The 15,583-nt window shown below is 41.4% G+C and overlaps 1 protein-coding gene across 1 annotated transcript in view; it reads left to right on the top strand.

Annotated features, from left to right (window-relative positions):
* The first annotated feature begins 649 nt into the window (after positions 1 to 649).
* The window catches only part of LOC121541738 (leucine-rich repeat transmembrane neuronal protein 4-like), a 145,779-nt gene continuing 130,845 nt past the window's right edge, over positions 650 to 15,583 (top strand). The window contains exon 1 of the mRNA XM_041851010.2: positions 650 to 1,360. Coding sequence (XP_041706944.1) covers positions 1,357 to 1,360 — 4 coding nt within the window. The 5' untranslated portion in view covers positions 650 to 1,356. The remainder of the gene's footprint in view (positions 1,361 to 15,583) is intronic.

Below are 15,583 nucleotides of genomic sequence, written 5' to 3' on the forward strand. Positions count from 1 at the left end.
CGATGAGGAGCCACGAGAGACACGTCCGATAACAATGGCAGCCATGACCGGGCATCTTGATCCATTAAGGGTCATTGTGCGCAAACCCTATTTATGCATGAAACACTTCAGAGACTAAATGCGCCGCAACCAGCCAGCCAATGTGACACGCTCAAATTAACTTTATTCCCCAACCAACCCAAGTTCAGATTTGCTTTTTTCATCGCAAATAAATAACTTGAGGACTGGGACATACTATTACCTGGTTTATATCCTCTGTGGTATCTAATCTATTGCATTTTCTCTCTCGTGCATTAAGCTACAATAAAAACAATCTCAAATGGCACAATCAAACCCATTGAAAACGGTGAAAGTACAGGTAGCATTTCATTAGGCCTACATGTAGGCTAGTTTGCTAATTGCTATAGCCTATCGTGAAAGAGCGTGTCAATTGTCAGCATTAGATAATGTCCCTTTCTCGCTGTCAAAATGTTTGCTACATGCTACTTTCAACATATACACAGCCTGCAGAGACGTGTACTGTATGCTGAGGGACAGCCGAGGAAAATATATATTTATGCGGGGGGCACTCTCTCACCAGAAGAGGGCATTCCGATTCTGCCTGAAAAAGTTGCGGTGATACACGCAGACGTGTTAACTACTCAAACGCTTGCACTTATGTTCTATTTGGATTGAGCGACGAGGAGAGAGAATAGAGGTGAAAGGGGAATGTTGATCCTGCATGATTTTGGTTTGATTACCGAGTTAAACTACCGTTGGCAGACCCTTCGAATTTTCCTCTGATCTGGGTAAGCTTCTTTAGGGAATGTGAATTCCCTGTCAGTCATTGAAAGATTTCTGGGTCGTTTTTCACTGGGGAGATCTGCAGGTGTTCACAAAGCCTCTTGGGAAAATCGTTGTTTGCGCTTCATGCCATAATGTATGGCTAGGGAGTGATGAGACAGTATCGACTTGAATCTTTCAACTATCACGCTTATTTTTGGATTGTCATTTATGACTTGGATGTGGCATTATTTGCTCTCTGTGGCGCTGTTGATATTGGACATAACAATTTTACGCGGGAATTATGTGCACAGATATGATAGAAAACTAGATCGGGATTTTCGTCTGTCGTTGGGAATAGTGAGATATGTTCCATGGTGAAACTACGGGATTGACACACGGATACCCCTCTGACTCTCTTAAATTCCCGGGGCAGCGACAGGCAGGTGCGCGTTGGAATCGGCGGCTGCGCGCAGCGACTGGGGTCGTGGATTAGAACCATACCGTCTGAGGGGAGCGCGTGTCATGCGGACTCGGGTGTCGCACGCTGGAAGGCTTTAAAACCTGTGGTCAGGAGCTGACAGGCAAGCGGATATGGGTAAGTAGGCTATATGTGCCTGTAAATGTATCATATCTGCTTCATGTAGTGGAAACGAGAGTAAACTAAACTGCGTCTTTTCACTAAAATTCACTCACACCATGCCAGTAGCGCGTAAAGATCTGGGATGTTCAGATACAAAATGTCTTATAGCAACTACGAGATTTCTCAAAGCATCGTTCATTTTTAAGTCTTATAAAACAAATTCAGCACACTCTTATCGTTTTGAATGGCCGTGACGTGCCCAATACAGTCAACGGTCACATAGATGCAATATTGTTAGTTTTTCCCATATCCTTGCGGTATTACATGCGATTCATGTCTTTGTGAGATTAACAATTGGGCACATAACAAATACGCCAATATGCCGTTCTAGCTTTGCCAGTGATTGCATCTGAAATAACTGTTCCGTTTACAAAAAGCTCTATAGTCGAATGCATCCGTTCATTAGCTAATGTCTGGAGCCTCCTATTTCCTCTTTACTGGTTTAAGAAGCAGACTGAATCCGGATCATTGACTGGGACTGGAATGCTAATCATGGTTTATGTTGGATGCAAGTCAACTTCACAAAGCGTGGTCCTGCATAATTATCGACAGCCCGTTCATGGTTGTGTTTTCCTTAATTTTGTGATCTAAACGTGTCAGTGGTAGCCTATGTCCAACATTAACCGAGAACAGATCATTTGAGTTTCATAAGTATATTTGTATTTATTGTGGATACCCATTAGCTACTCTTCCTGGGGTCCTGCAAAATTAAGGCAGTTATTTACAATTAAAAACATTATATTACATTTCAAAACAGATTTCACAACACTTTAAGTGTGTGCACTCAGGCCGCTACTCTACCATACTACAATGCAAAATCCATGTACGTGTGTATATAGTGCGTATGTTATCAATCGTGTGTGTATGCGTGTGTCTGTCTGTGTGTGTCTCTTCATAGTCCCCGCTGTTCCATAAGGTGTATTTTTATTATCTGTAGGTCGATACATTAAGCTACATCCATATTAATTACGCAGATCAACTTTGCTGATGAGATCAATTCTTATTTTGCTTTGCTATATCAAACATATAGGCTAGTCGTGTGTGCACCTTCTCCTTGTTGAGCGGTGAAGACAGTCAGTTGTGCCGTCTCTTGCTCTTTGGTCCTTGAGAGACGATTGGGAAGCATTTTTGTTAATTGACCTGGCATCTACAAGAGGCTTAATGAATGCAATTTGGAGCGCGAACAGGCTGCAAATCGTGCATCAAATTGTGTGAGCATGTTCGCTCAAGTGTGTGCGTGTTCGGTGCGTGTGTCTGTGCATGTGCGTGCGTTCGTGGTTGCTTGCGTTTCTGAGGATTTAAATCATCAGTATGTTTGTGATGACAGTTCATTTAGGCCTACGTGTTTTTCTCTCTGCTTCTGCTACCTCCGTTATTGTCGCCCGAGGTATAGCCTAATCTCCACAGCCTTTATTTAATTTACACAGATGGCCGAGTGCACTGGCTATGCAGTGCCATTAATTGTAAGGTGGCACGAAGTATCGACCTACAGTAGGCTACTGCACTGCATCGATACATTGTTTACCTAAAGGCACATTGGAAACAAAATGGATGGGCTCAGTTTTACATTGTACAATTGCTCTGAAATAACAATAATACATATTCTAAATGCTCACGTATGAACAAGGATAAATATGACTTTATTTAATAGTTCGTTTTGAACGAGCCTGTACACTCTTAGAAAAAAATGTTCTGGATATAACCAAAAAGGGTTCTATTGCTTGCTTCATATATGGCACCCCTAAAGGTTCTATATAGGACCCTTTTGTAGGGTTCTTTGATCAGAACCCCAGGGGTCCTTCACTGAACCAAAATTGTCTCCATATAGAACCCCTGGGTTCCATATAGGGTTCTATATGGAACCAAATTCGGTTCTATGTAGAACATTTAGGGGTGCCATATATGAAGCGAGCATAAAACCCTTTTTGGTTATATCTATAATTTTTTTTCTAAGAGTTTAGGCTATATAGATATAGCATGAGCACTTGGAATTGCTAATGACAATGCAGGATGGATTGCATTGGTTGTGCTTTTTCTGTCTTCCTTAGGCAACAGGCAAAATACTTGTATACTTGTATTCTAATGCATCACTTCCTGTTTGTTGTTTTTTTCTTGTTTTTTTTATGAATAAGCTTTTCAATCCAACCTGGTCTCAGAGCGTTTCGTATTATTCTGTATGTAAATCCGACACACTCCATTTAGTGTGATATGTTACATTTTGTATGGTATGTATTCATTTGTGGATGTCCATCATCCATTTCATATGATATGTAACGAATTACAATTCGTATTATATGTTCCGAATTTGCAAAACACATTTATGCAATATGCAAAATCTAAGATATTTTACGAATTCTAGCTAGGTGGCTAATGTTTGCTAGCTGGCTAACATTAGCTAGACTAGGGGTTAGGGTTAGGGGTTAGGGTTAAGTTTAGGAGTTAGGTTAAAGGGTTAAGGTGTTAGGGTTAGGGGAAGGAGTAGCTAAAATGGTTAAGGTTAGGGGAAGGGTTAGCTAAAAGGGTTAAGGATAGGGTTAAGGGAAGGGTTAGCTAACATGCTTAGTAGTTGCAAAGTAGCTAAGAAGCAGTAAGTAGTTGAAAAGTTGCTAATTAGCAAAAATGCTAAAGCTCTCCGTGATGAGATTTGAACTCGCAACCTTTAGGTTGCTAGATATTCATGTTATTCTGTACGTAAATCTGAGACACTCCATTTAGTATGGTATGTAATGTTTCGGATGGTATGTATTAAAATGTGGATGTCCATCACCCATTTCATATGAAATGTTACGAATTACAATCCGTATTATATGTTACGAATTTGCAAAACGTACAATATGTTTCGAATTTGCGAAACGTACTATATATTACAATTTTTCTAAACTTATTAGAATTTATAAATTCTTGCTAGGTGGCTAACGTTAGCTAGCTAGGGGTTAGGGTTAGGGGTTAGGGTTAAGGTTAGGGCTAAGTTTGGAGTTAGGTTAAAGGGTTAAGGTTTTAGGGTTAGGGTTTGAGGAAGGGTTAGCTAAAAGGGCGAAGGTTAGGGTTAGGGGAAGGGTTAGCTAACATGCTAAGTAGTTACAAAGTAGCTCAAATGTAGTAAGTAGTTGAAAAGTTGCTAATTAGCAAACATGCTAAAGTTGTCCGTGATGAGATTCAAACTCGCAACCATTGGGTTGCTAGACGTTCGCATTATATGCCTACCAATCCACCCTGACCAACCACCCTACTTTCGTTTTTGCCTTAATTAACCATCTGTCTTATGTAACCGTACCAAATGTAACATATCATACTAATTGGAGTGTTCCGGATTTACATTTACTATGTTACTTCTAGTCTATGAGACCAGGCTGTTTCATCATATCCCCCATTTGCACAACATACTTGCCAGCTTGTGATACAATATTTCAACAACTAGCAGATGCATATGTATGGTCTAAAGTTAATGGGGTGGAGAGCACATTCTCACGTTAAGTAATTTTTAAATAAATGCCAACTTTTGCGTGAAAACTGGCGCACGCACATTTTGGGGTATATGTTGTACAGTGTGGGAAAAAAGTATTTGATCCCCTGCTGATTTTGTAAGTTTGTCCACTGACAAAAAAATGATCAGTCTATAATTTTAATGATTGGTTTATTTGAACAGTGAGAGACAGAATAACAACAAAAAAATCCAGAAAACGCATGTCAAAAATGTTATAAATTGATTTGCATTTTAATGAGGGAAATAAGTATTTGACCCCCTCTCAATCAGAAAGATTTCTGGCTCGCAGGTGTCTTTTATACAGGTAACGAGCTGAGATTAGGAGCACACTCTTAAAGGGAGTGCTCCTAATCTCAGTTTGTTACCTGTATAAAAGACACCTGTCCACAGAAGCAATCAATCAATCAGATTCCAAACTCTTCACCATGGCCAAGACCAAAGAGCTCTCCAAGGATGTCAGGGACAAGATTGTAGACCTACATAAGGCTGGAATGGGCTACAAGACCATTGCCAAGCAGCTTGGTAAGAAGGTGACAACAGTTGGTGCGATTATTCGCAAATGGAAGAAACACAAAAGGACTGTCAATCTCCCTCGGCCTGGGGCTCCATGCAAGATCTCACCACGTGGAGTTGCAATGATCATGAGAATGGTGAGGAATCAGCCCAAAACTACACGGGAGGATCTTGTCAATGATTTCAAGGCAGCTGGGACCATAGTCACCAAGAAAACAATTGGTAACACATATACAGGCCCGTCTGATGTTTACCAATGAACATCTGAATGATTCAGAGGAGAACTGAGTGAAAGTGTTGTGGTCAGATTAGACCAAAATTGAGCTCTTTGGCATCAACTCAACTCGCTGTGTTTGGAGGAGGAGGAATGCTGCCTATGACCCCAAGAACACCATCCCCACCGTCAAACATGGAGGTGGAAACTATCTCAACAATTTCTTCAACTATCTCAACTAGCCGGTGCCCCCGCACATTGACTCTGCACCGGTACCCCCCTGTATATATAGCCTCACTACTGTTATTTTATTTTACTTCTGCTCTTTTTTTCTCAACACTTTTTTTGTTGTTGTTTTATTTTTACTTTTTTTGTTAAAAATAAATGCACTGTTGGTTAAGGGCTGTAAGTAAGCATTTCACTGTAATGTCTGCACCTGTTGTATTCGGCGCATGTGACCAATACAATTTGATTTGATTTGATTTGAAACATTATGCTTTGGGGGTGTTTTTCTGCTAAGGGGACAGGACAACTTCACCGCATCAAAGGGACGATGGACGGGGCCATGTACCGTCAAATCTTGGGTGAGAACCTCCTTCCCTCAGCCAAGGCATTGAAAATGGGTCGTGGATGGGTATTCCAGCAATGACAATGACTCAAAACACACGGCTAAGGCAACAAAGGAGTGGCTCAAGAAGAAGCACATTAAGGTCCTGGAGTGGCCTAGCCAGTCTCCAGACCTTAATCCCATAGAAAATCTGTGGAGGGAGCTGAAGGTTCGAGTTGCCAAACGTCAGCCTCGAAACCTTAATGACTTGGAGAAGATCTGCAAAGAGGAGTGGGACAAAATCCGTCCTGAGATGTGTGCAAACCTGGTGGCCAACTACAAGATATGTCTGACCTCTGTGATTGCCAACAAGGGTTTTGCCACCAAGTACTAAGTCATGTTTTGCAGAGGGGTCAAATACTTATTTCCCTCATTAAAATGCAAATCAATTGATAACATTTTTGACATGCGTTTTTCTGGATTTCTTTGTTGTTATTCTGTCTCTCACTGTTCAAATAAACCTACCATTAAAATTATAGACTGATCATGTCTTTGTCAGTGGGTAAACGTACAAAATCAGCAGGGGATCAAATACTTAATTCCCTCACTGTATGTACTCTCGGTTGAGGCCTCATTTATAAAAGGTGTGTGGGCACATAAAAGACTCTAATACTTGCGTTAGACAGTTTTACCACAAAGGTTTTGAATTTGACGGGAAAGTGTGCATATCTCCACGCAAATCTCAAACCATGCGTGTGCACAACTTCTAGAAGGTTGATCAACTGTATTGCAAGAAATGGACTTATTGTTCGTTTGGGGAAATGGGAGGTGTTTGATGCACAGGAATTATAATAATGGTAGGCTAATAAAAGCATTAAATATAGACCTGATTATAAAACAGATGCATTTGCCGTTGGTAAAGAGATTGCGTAGCAGCTTGTCGTCTAATATGTTTATTTAACTTTTATTATAGGCCTAAATCATAATCATATTGCAGGACATATATTCTCATATTCTCTCCTTTTCTGACATAACTGGTTAAAATTATTCCCGCTACAAAAGTAGCAGGCTACCATTTATCAATCGCTCATTCAATAGCCAAGCATGCTCGAAAGTACAGTACACTGAACAAGAATATAAATGCAACATGACACAATTTCAAAGATTTTACTGAGTTACAGTTCATATAAGGAAATCAGTCAATTGAAATATATTCATTAGGCCCTAATCTATGGATTTCACATGACTGGGAATACAGATATGCATCTGTTGGTCACAGACACCTTAGAAAATAGATAGGGCCGTGGATCAGAAAACCAGTCAGTATCTGGTGTGACCACCATTTGCCTAATGCAGTGCGACACATCTCCTTCACATAGAGTTGATCAGGCTGTTGATTGTGGCCTGTGGAATGTTGTCCCACTCCTCTTCAATGGCTGTGTGAAGTCACTGGATATTGCTGGGAACTGGAACACGCTGTCATACACGTCGATACAGAGCATCCCAAACATGCTCAAAGGGTGACATGTCTGGTGAGTATGCAGGCCATGGAAAAACTGGAACATTTTCAGCTTCCAGGAATTGTGTACAGATCATTGCAACATGGGCCCATGCATTATCATGCTGAAACATGAGGTGATGGTGGCGGATGAATGGCACGACAATGGGCCTCAGGATCTCGTCACGGTATCTCTGTCCATTCAAATTGCCATAAATAAAATTATTATGCAATTATGTTCATTGTCCATAGCTTATGCCTAACCATACCATAACCCATCTTCCACCGTGGGGCACTCTGTTCACAGCGATGACAGCAAACCGCTCGCCCACACGATGCCATACATGCTGTCTGCCAACTGCCCAGTACTGTTGAAACCGGGATTCATCCGTGAAGAGCACACTTCTCCAGCGTGCCAGTGGCCATCGAAGGTGAGTATTTGCCCACTGAAGTCGTTACGACGCCGAACTGCAGTCAGGTCAAGACCCTGGTGAGGACAACGAGCATGCAGATGAGCTTCTCTGAGACGGTTTCTGACAGTTTGTGCAGAAAGTATTCGGTTGTGCAAACCCACATTTTCATCCGCTGTACCTGTGGCTGGTCTCAGACGATCCCCCAGGAGGTCCTGGGCTGGTTACACGTGGTCTGTGTTTGTAAGGCCAGTTGGACGTACTGCCACATTCTCTAAAACGACGTTGGAGGCGGCTTATGGTAGAGAAATTAACATTAAATTATCTAGCAACAGCTCTGGAGGACATTCCTGCAGTCAGCATGCCAATTGCAAGCTCCCTCAAAACTTGAGACATCTGTGTTCCAAGTATCTTGGCAAAGGAGAAATGCTCACTCTCAGGGATGTTATCAAATTTGTGCACAAAATTTGAGAGAAATAAGCTTTTTGTGCGAATGGAAAATGTCTGGAATCTTTTATTTCAGCTCATGAAACATGGGACCAACACTTTACATGTTGCGTTAATAATTTTGTTCAGTGTAAATAGAACAGTAAATTGACAGTATGTGACTAGAAGTTGGCTACAGTATGGCTGTGCGATAAGATTAGGACCGCGACATCAAAGCCTAGTCTGTTACATTTATTTTGCATAGAAGTGTGGGCTGTAGCATTTACTTTTAATTTGTTGGAAAGAACAATCAATCTTGTAGAATGCACGGCCAGTGTTTGGCAGTCGCTAAGCGGCATGCATTTTCTATTTGTAAAAGTCACTGCAACATCCTGCTCACACCTATACAGAAATGTGATCAAATTTGCCATTGCGCCTTTTTTTAGGGACTATCATGGCCCAGTTCCACATCTCCAAATCATACAGCAAATAAGGGTTTTATATAATATGGCTCTGATTTAATCAATGAAAACATGCATGTACAGTTGAAGTCGGAAGTTTACATTCACTTAGGTTGGAGTCATTAAAACTTGTTTTTCAACCACTCCACAAATTTCTTGTTAACAACTATAGTTTTGGCAAGTCGGTTAGGACATCTACTTTGTGCATGACACAAGTATTTTTTTCCAACAATTGTTTAAAGACAGATTATTTCACTTATAATTCACTGTATCACAATTCCAGTGGGTCAGAAGTTTACATACACTAAGTTGACTGTGCCTTTAAACAGCTTTGAAAATTCCAGAAAATGATGTCATGGCTTTAGAAGCTTCTGATAGGCTAATTGACATAATTTGAGTCAATTGGAGGTGTACCTGTGGATGTATTTCAAGGCTTACCTTCAAACTCAGTGCCTCTTTGCTTGACATCACGGGAAAATCAGAAGAAATCAGCGAAGACCTCAGAATAACATTGTAGACCTCCACAAGTCTGGTTCATCCTTGGGAGCAATTTCTAAAAGCCTGAAGGTACCACGTTCATCTGTAGAAACAATAGTATGCAAGTATAAACACCATGGGACCACGCAGCCATCATACCACTCTGGAAGGAGACGCTTTCTGTCTCCTAGAGATGAACGTACTTTGGTGCGAAAAGTGCAAATCAATCCCAGAAAAACAGCAAAGGACCTTGTGAAGATGCTGGAGGTAACAGGTACAAAAGTATCTATATCCACAGTAAAACAAGTCCTATATCGACATAACCTGAAAGGCCGCTCAGCAAGGAAGAAGCCACTGCTCCAAAACTGCCATAAAAAAGCCCGACTACTGTTTGCAACTGCACATGGGGACAAAGATCGTACTTTTTGGAGAAATGTCCCCTGGTCTGATTAAACAAAAATAGAACTGTTTGGCCATAATGACCATCGTTATGTTTGGAGGAAAAAGGGGGTCGCTTGCAAGCCAAAGAACACCATCCCAACCGTGAAGCACGGGGGTGGCAGCATCATGCTGTGGGGGTGCTTTGCTGCAGGAGGGACAGGTGCACTTCACAAAATAGATAGCATCATGAGGAAGGAAAATTATGTGGATATATTCAAGCAACATCTCAAGACATCAGTCAGGAAGTTAAAGCTTGGTCGCAAATGGGTCTTCCAAATGGACAATGACCCCAAGCATACTTCCAAAGTTGTGGCAAAATGGCTTAAGGACAACAAAGTCAAGGTATTGGAGTGGCCATCACAAAGCCCTGACCTCAATCCTATAGAACATTTGTGGGCAGAACTGAAAAAGCGTGTACGAGCAAGGAGGCCTACAAACCTGACTCAGTTACACCAGCTCTGTCAGGAGAAATGGGCCAAAATTCACCCTTATTGTGGGAAGCTTGTGGAAGGCTACCCAAAACGTTTCACCCAAGTTAAACAATTTAAAGGCAATGCTACCAAATAAGTGAGTGTATGTAAACTGCTGACCCACTAGGAATGTGATGAAAGATATAGAAGCTGAAATAAATAATTCTCTCTACTATTATTCTGACTTTTCACATTCTTAAAATAAAATCCTAACTGACCTAAGACAGGGAACTTTTACTAGGATTAAATGACAGGAATTGTGAAAAACGTAGTTTAAATGTATTTGGCTAAGGTGTATGTAAACTTCCGACTTCAACTGTATGTTGCGTGTGACAGTTTGATAAATCCCAATAACTTATTGCGCATGCAAATCCTAGAACCTCCACGTACGCCAGAATTTAGTAAGAAATTGACGCATGGATGATATATGAGGCCCCTGGAGAGGGCAGCAGGGCAGGGGGTGGCTCTGAGAAAAGGATGTGACAGAGTCATCTATAGTGTTGTGAGTGCTGGAGGTTGATTGGTTTTTCTCAGTCACTCCACCCTGACAGAACTATTCCCGCCAGGGGAAATCAGAAAACAGACATAAGGCAGAAACAACTCTATACTAACACACGTCTCTGTATGCGTGAACGCGCGTGCATGTGTGTGTGCGCGCAAGCCAGCGTGAGTGCACGCACGTTTGGATACTTGTGTATTGAGGAGAATACACCACATACTCTCTCTTCATCCAGTTGCCCTTGTTTGTACTGTAGGCCGCCTACTTCAGTAACTGCAAATAGCCAATGTATCTGCTGTGTATTTCTGTGATTACACAAAGACATCTGCGTATCTTCAGAGCATTGAGGCAATACACACACAGGACAGGAAGCACTGGTTCCCAAGGACCATGGAAATGGGACTGCTTTGGCTGGCTAGCATTCATCTCAATGATAATTGGAGACTAATAAGATGGCTTAGGCTTGTCTGAGGGGTCGTCCTTCCCTAAGCGTTAGGCTCTTGTCCAGACACAATGTGGGCATGGCAGGGCCTGATAGCAGTTTTGTTAATGGCAAAAAACACAACAATGAGCCACTTGTGTGTTCAAAGATCATAGCGTAGGGCACATTTGCCAAGCTATGATTTATTTATCTGGACAGTAGGTCAGCTGTGTGCTCTTCCTCTCATTCTTTGTTAAAGTTTGAAAACAAAAGGATCCATATCCCTACCGTAGTAATAGTAGTAGTAGTATTGGTAGTAGTAGTAGTAGTATTGGTAGTAGTAGTAGTATTGGTAGTAGTAGTATTGGTAGTACTGGCAGTAGTAGTAGTAGTATTGGTAGTATTGGTAGTAGTAGTATTGGTAGTATTGGTAGTAGTAGTAGTGGTAGCAGTAGCAGAAGCAAAGAGATTCTGTTATTATAAGAGGATAAGTAGTAAATGCTTATACAGTTAGTCCTAGCATGGTAATCACAATAAAAAGCAAAGGTGTACCAAGGATATGGGGAACAAACCAATGATTGGAACATTGATGATTATGGCTATGCAGTTCAAGGGACAAAATAAGTCTAACAACTGAAGTGGTAATGGGAAAGTGTTAGGAATGAATAGGTGATATATAGTTAATCGGCCGATATGGTAATGGTAAGGGAAGTATGGTAGAGAGGTGGTAATAGATACAGACAGCTCATGAGTGACACCTCTGAAGGCGACCTCTGTTCCTCTCTGAATAAGATAAGAGGATATGAGGAGAGGAAGATGGCTTAGTGAAGCATTAGTGCACAGAGCGCTCATTAAACCACACATTGTGTCAGTCAGGGAATAAAGGTGCCTAGTGAAGAAGGCTCAAAAAAGTTTGTATCTCATAAGCTCTGTTAATAAAGCTGCACATCTCTTAGGAGGATGTGTAAATGTACATTAAATCTGATGAACATACAATTAGTTGCCCACAATGTATCACACGGAAGACATGGAAAAACATGCAATGACATTTCCTTTACAGTAAATAAACAATGTTGTTTTCTATAATGTTGACGTGACTAATTAGAGTAAAAAATAAAAACGTTGTTTTTGAAACACAGGAATATTAATGTTTTCTTGTTCTGTTGTACTGATATTGTAACAAACTTGACATGAGTAAAAAAAGGCTGCAGATAGATAAATCACTTGTTTAGCTTTTGATCAGCACTTTCATGTTAGTAATTTATCTACTAAACTTGAGGATAACAGGCTTTTGACACGACAAAAGAAAACTAAATAATTGATGATGGACCTGGTTCAATCAAAAGCTCTCATACATTATCTTTAGAATCCCAAGGTTCTCCACACACACACACACACACACACACACACACACACACACACACACACACACACACACACACACACACAGACATTTACATACAGTGCATTCAGAAAGTATTCAGACCCCTTCCCTTTTTTCACATTTTGTTACGTTACAGCCTTATTCAAAAATGGATACAAAAAATAAAAATAAAAATCTGTGCACAATACCCCATAATGACCAATTTTTCAGAATTTGTTTCAAATGTATACAAAAAATTATAAACAGAAATACCTTATTTACATAAGTATTCAGACCCTTTGCTATGAGAATTGAAATTGAGCTCAGGTGCATCCTGTCTATATAAGGTCCCACAGTTGATAGCTCATGTCAGACCAAAAACCAAGCCATGAGGTCGAAGGAATTGTCCGTAGAGCTCCGAGACAGGATTGTGTCGAGGGACAGATCTGGGGAAGGGTACCAAAACATTTCTGCAGCATTGAAGATCCCCAAGAACATAGTGGCCTCCATCATTCTTAAATGGAAGAAGTTTGGAACAACCAAGACTGTTCCTAGAGCTGGCCCGCCCGGCCAAACTGAGCAATCTGGGGAGAAGGGCCTTGGTCAGGGAGGTGACCAAGAACCTGACGGTCACTCTGAAAGAGCTCCTGAGTTCCTCTGTGGAGATGGGAAAACCTTCCAGAAGGACTACCATCTCTGAAGCACTCCACCAATCAGGCCTTTATGGTAGGGTGACTAGACGGAAGCCATTCCTCAGTAAAAGGCAAATGACAGCCCGCTTGGAGTTTGCCAAAAGGCACCCAAAGGACTCTCAGACCATGAGAAACAAGATTCTCTTGTCTGATGAAACCAGGATTGAACTCTTTGACCTGAATGCCAAGCGTCACGTCTGGAGGAAACCTGGCACCATCCCTATGGTGAAGCATGGTGATGGTAGCATCATGCTGTAGGGATATTTTTCAGCAGCAGGGACTGGGAGACTAGTCAGGATCAAGGGAAAGGTGAATGGAGCAAAGTACAGAGAGATCCTTGATGAAAACCTGCTCAAGAGCGCTCAGGACCTCAGACTGGGGCAAAGGTTCACTTTCCAACAGGACAACGACCCTAAGCACACAGCCAAGACAACGCAGGACTGGCTTCGGAACAAGTCTCTGAATGTCCTTGAGTGGCCCAGCCAGAGTCCGTACTTGAACCCGATCGAGCATCTCTGGAGAGACCTGAAAATAGCTGTGCAGCGACGCTCCCCATCCAACCTGACAGAGCTTGAGAGGATCTGCAGAGAAGAATAGGAGAAACTCCCCAAATACAGGTGTGCCAAGCTTGTAGCGTCATACCCAAGAAGACTCAAGGCTGTAATCGCTGCCAAAGGTGCTTCAACAAATCTGTTTTTGCTTTGTTATTATGGGGTATTGTGTGTAGATTGATGAGGGAAAAAAATAATTTAATCAATTTTTGAATAAGGCTGTAACATAACACAATGTGGAAAAAGTCAAGGGGTCATAATACATTCCTAATGCACTGTAAGTATTCAGACCCTTTACTCAGTACTTTGTTGAAGCACCTTTGGCAGCGATTACAGCATCACGTCTTCTTGTGTGTGACGCTACAAGCTTGGCACACCTGTATTTGGGGAGTTTCTCCCATTTTACTCTGCAGATCCTCTCAGGCTCTGTCAAGTTGGATGGGGAGCGTCGCTGCAGGTCTCTCCAGAGATGTTCGATCAGGTTCAAGTCCGGGCTCTGGCTGTGCCACTCAAGGACATTCAGAGACCCGTCCGGAAGCCACTCCTGCATTGTCTTTGCTGTGTGCTTAGGGTTGTTGTCCTGTTGGAAGGTGAACCTTAGACCCCGTCTGAGCGCTCTGGAGCAGGTTTTCATCAAGGAAGAAGGATGCTTGCTCTTTGGAGTTTTAGGCTGGGTATCTGTATACTGTTCATTAATAATATATGCCTATTGATTCTTGAAGAATATACATTATTTGTGCCTCATAAGCTTAGTTCTCAACAGAACCCAAAATATAAGCTTGTTTTACTCTAGTGTTTGTAAAATAATGTACATGTAAACAAACACTGTAGGCTCAAAACATGGTTAAAACTATACATTTGATATCATGGATGAATTTGAGAGTGGTTTCATTTCTCCAGGCCCATCCCTCAGCTTTTTACAAAAAGAGGGGTGACTGCTTTGTTATTGTTTCAACTAAGAATTTTAGCTTTAAGCCTCAAGTACCATCAAATGCATTTAATTATATGTCACTGATACTCTGGGTTCATCATTTGTTCAGTTTTGCAACACATCTGAAACTTTAGAATGCAGACACCATCACTGTCACATTTTCCTTCATAGAGGAAAATCTATGATGATTGGACTGTTACACTAACCACGTTTCCATCCACAGTTTTTATGTGAGTAAAGTCATACCGTATTTAAAAAACAAATCACGACAGCTGTAATGAAACTTTCAGTACAATTGTATAAATGCTGACAGATAATTTGTTCTTTCGACATGGTGGGATGTTTTTGTGTCGGTAAAGACAATTATGCAAGAAATGGCGGTGGAAATGCCTTTATGTGAAAATATCGATATAATAACCATCATATCGAAGTAAACTTGTAGTCACGTGATGATATGGTGTGTGGTCCTCCTACTAGGACTCGGGAAACCATGCAGTTTATTAGGCTACAGATTAAATATGTTACGATGAACTTCACAGGGTGATGAATGAGCAAGATGATGAGCTTGATGCTCCTTTCCAATAAATATCAAGGGTCTTATTCTGTGGACAGGATTATCGATGCTTGACTTCCGTTTGACAAATTATTATCCATAATAATCTCATCATGTAGACTAGCCTACCCAGACAGCCTACCCGGACTGTATCTGCGAGCTGTTGGCTAGAGTGCACGTGCCAAGACCAGAGTAGGCACATTTGCTATTTAACACAACAGTTTTTG

This window comes from Coregonus clupeaformis, chromosome 27 (assembly GCF_020615455.1).
Source record: "Coregonus clupeaformis isolate EN_2021a chromosome 27, ASM2061545v1, whole genome shotgun sequence".
In the NCBI taxonomy this organism is placed as follows: Eukaryota; Metazoa; Chordata; class Actinopteri; order Salmoniformes; family Salmonidae; genus Coregonus; species Coregonus clupeaformis.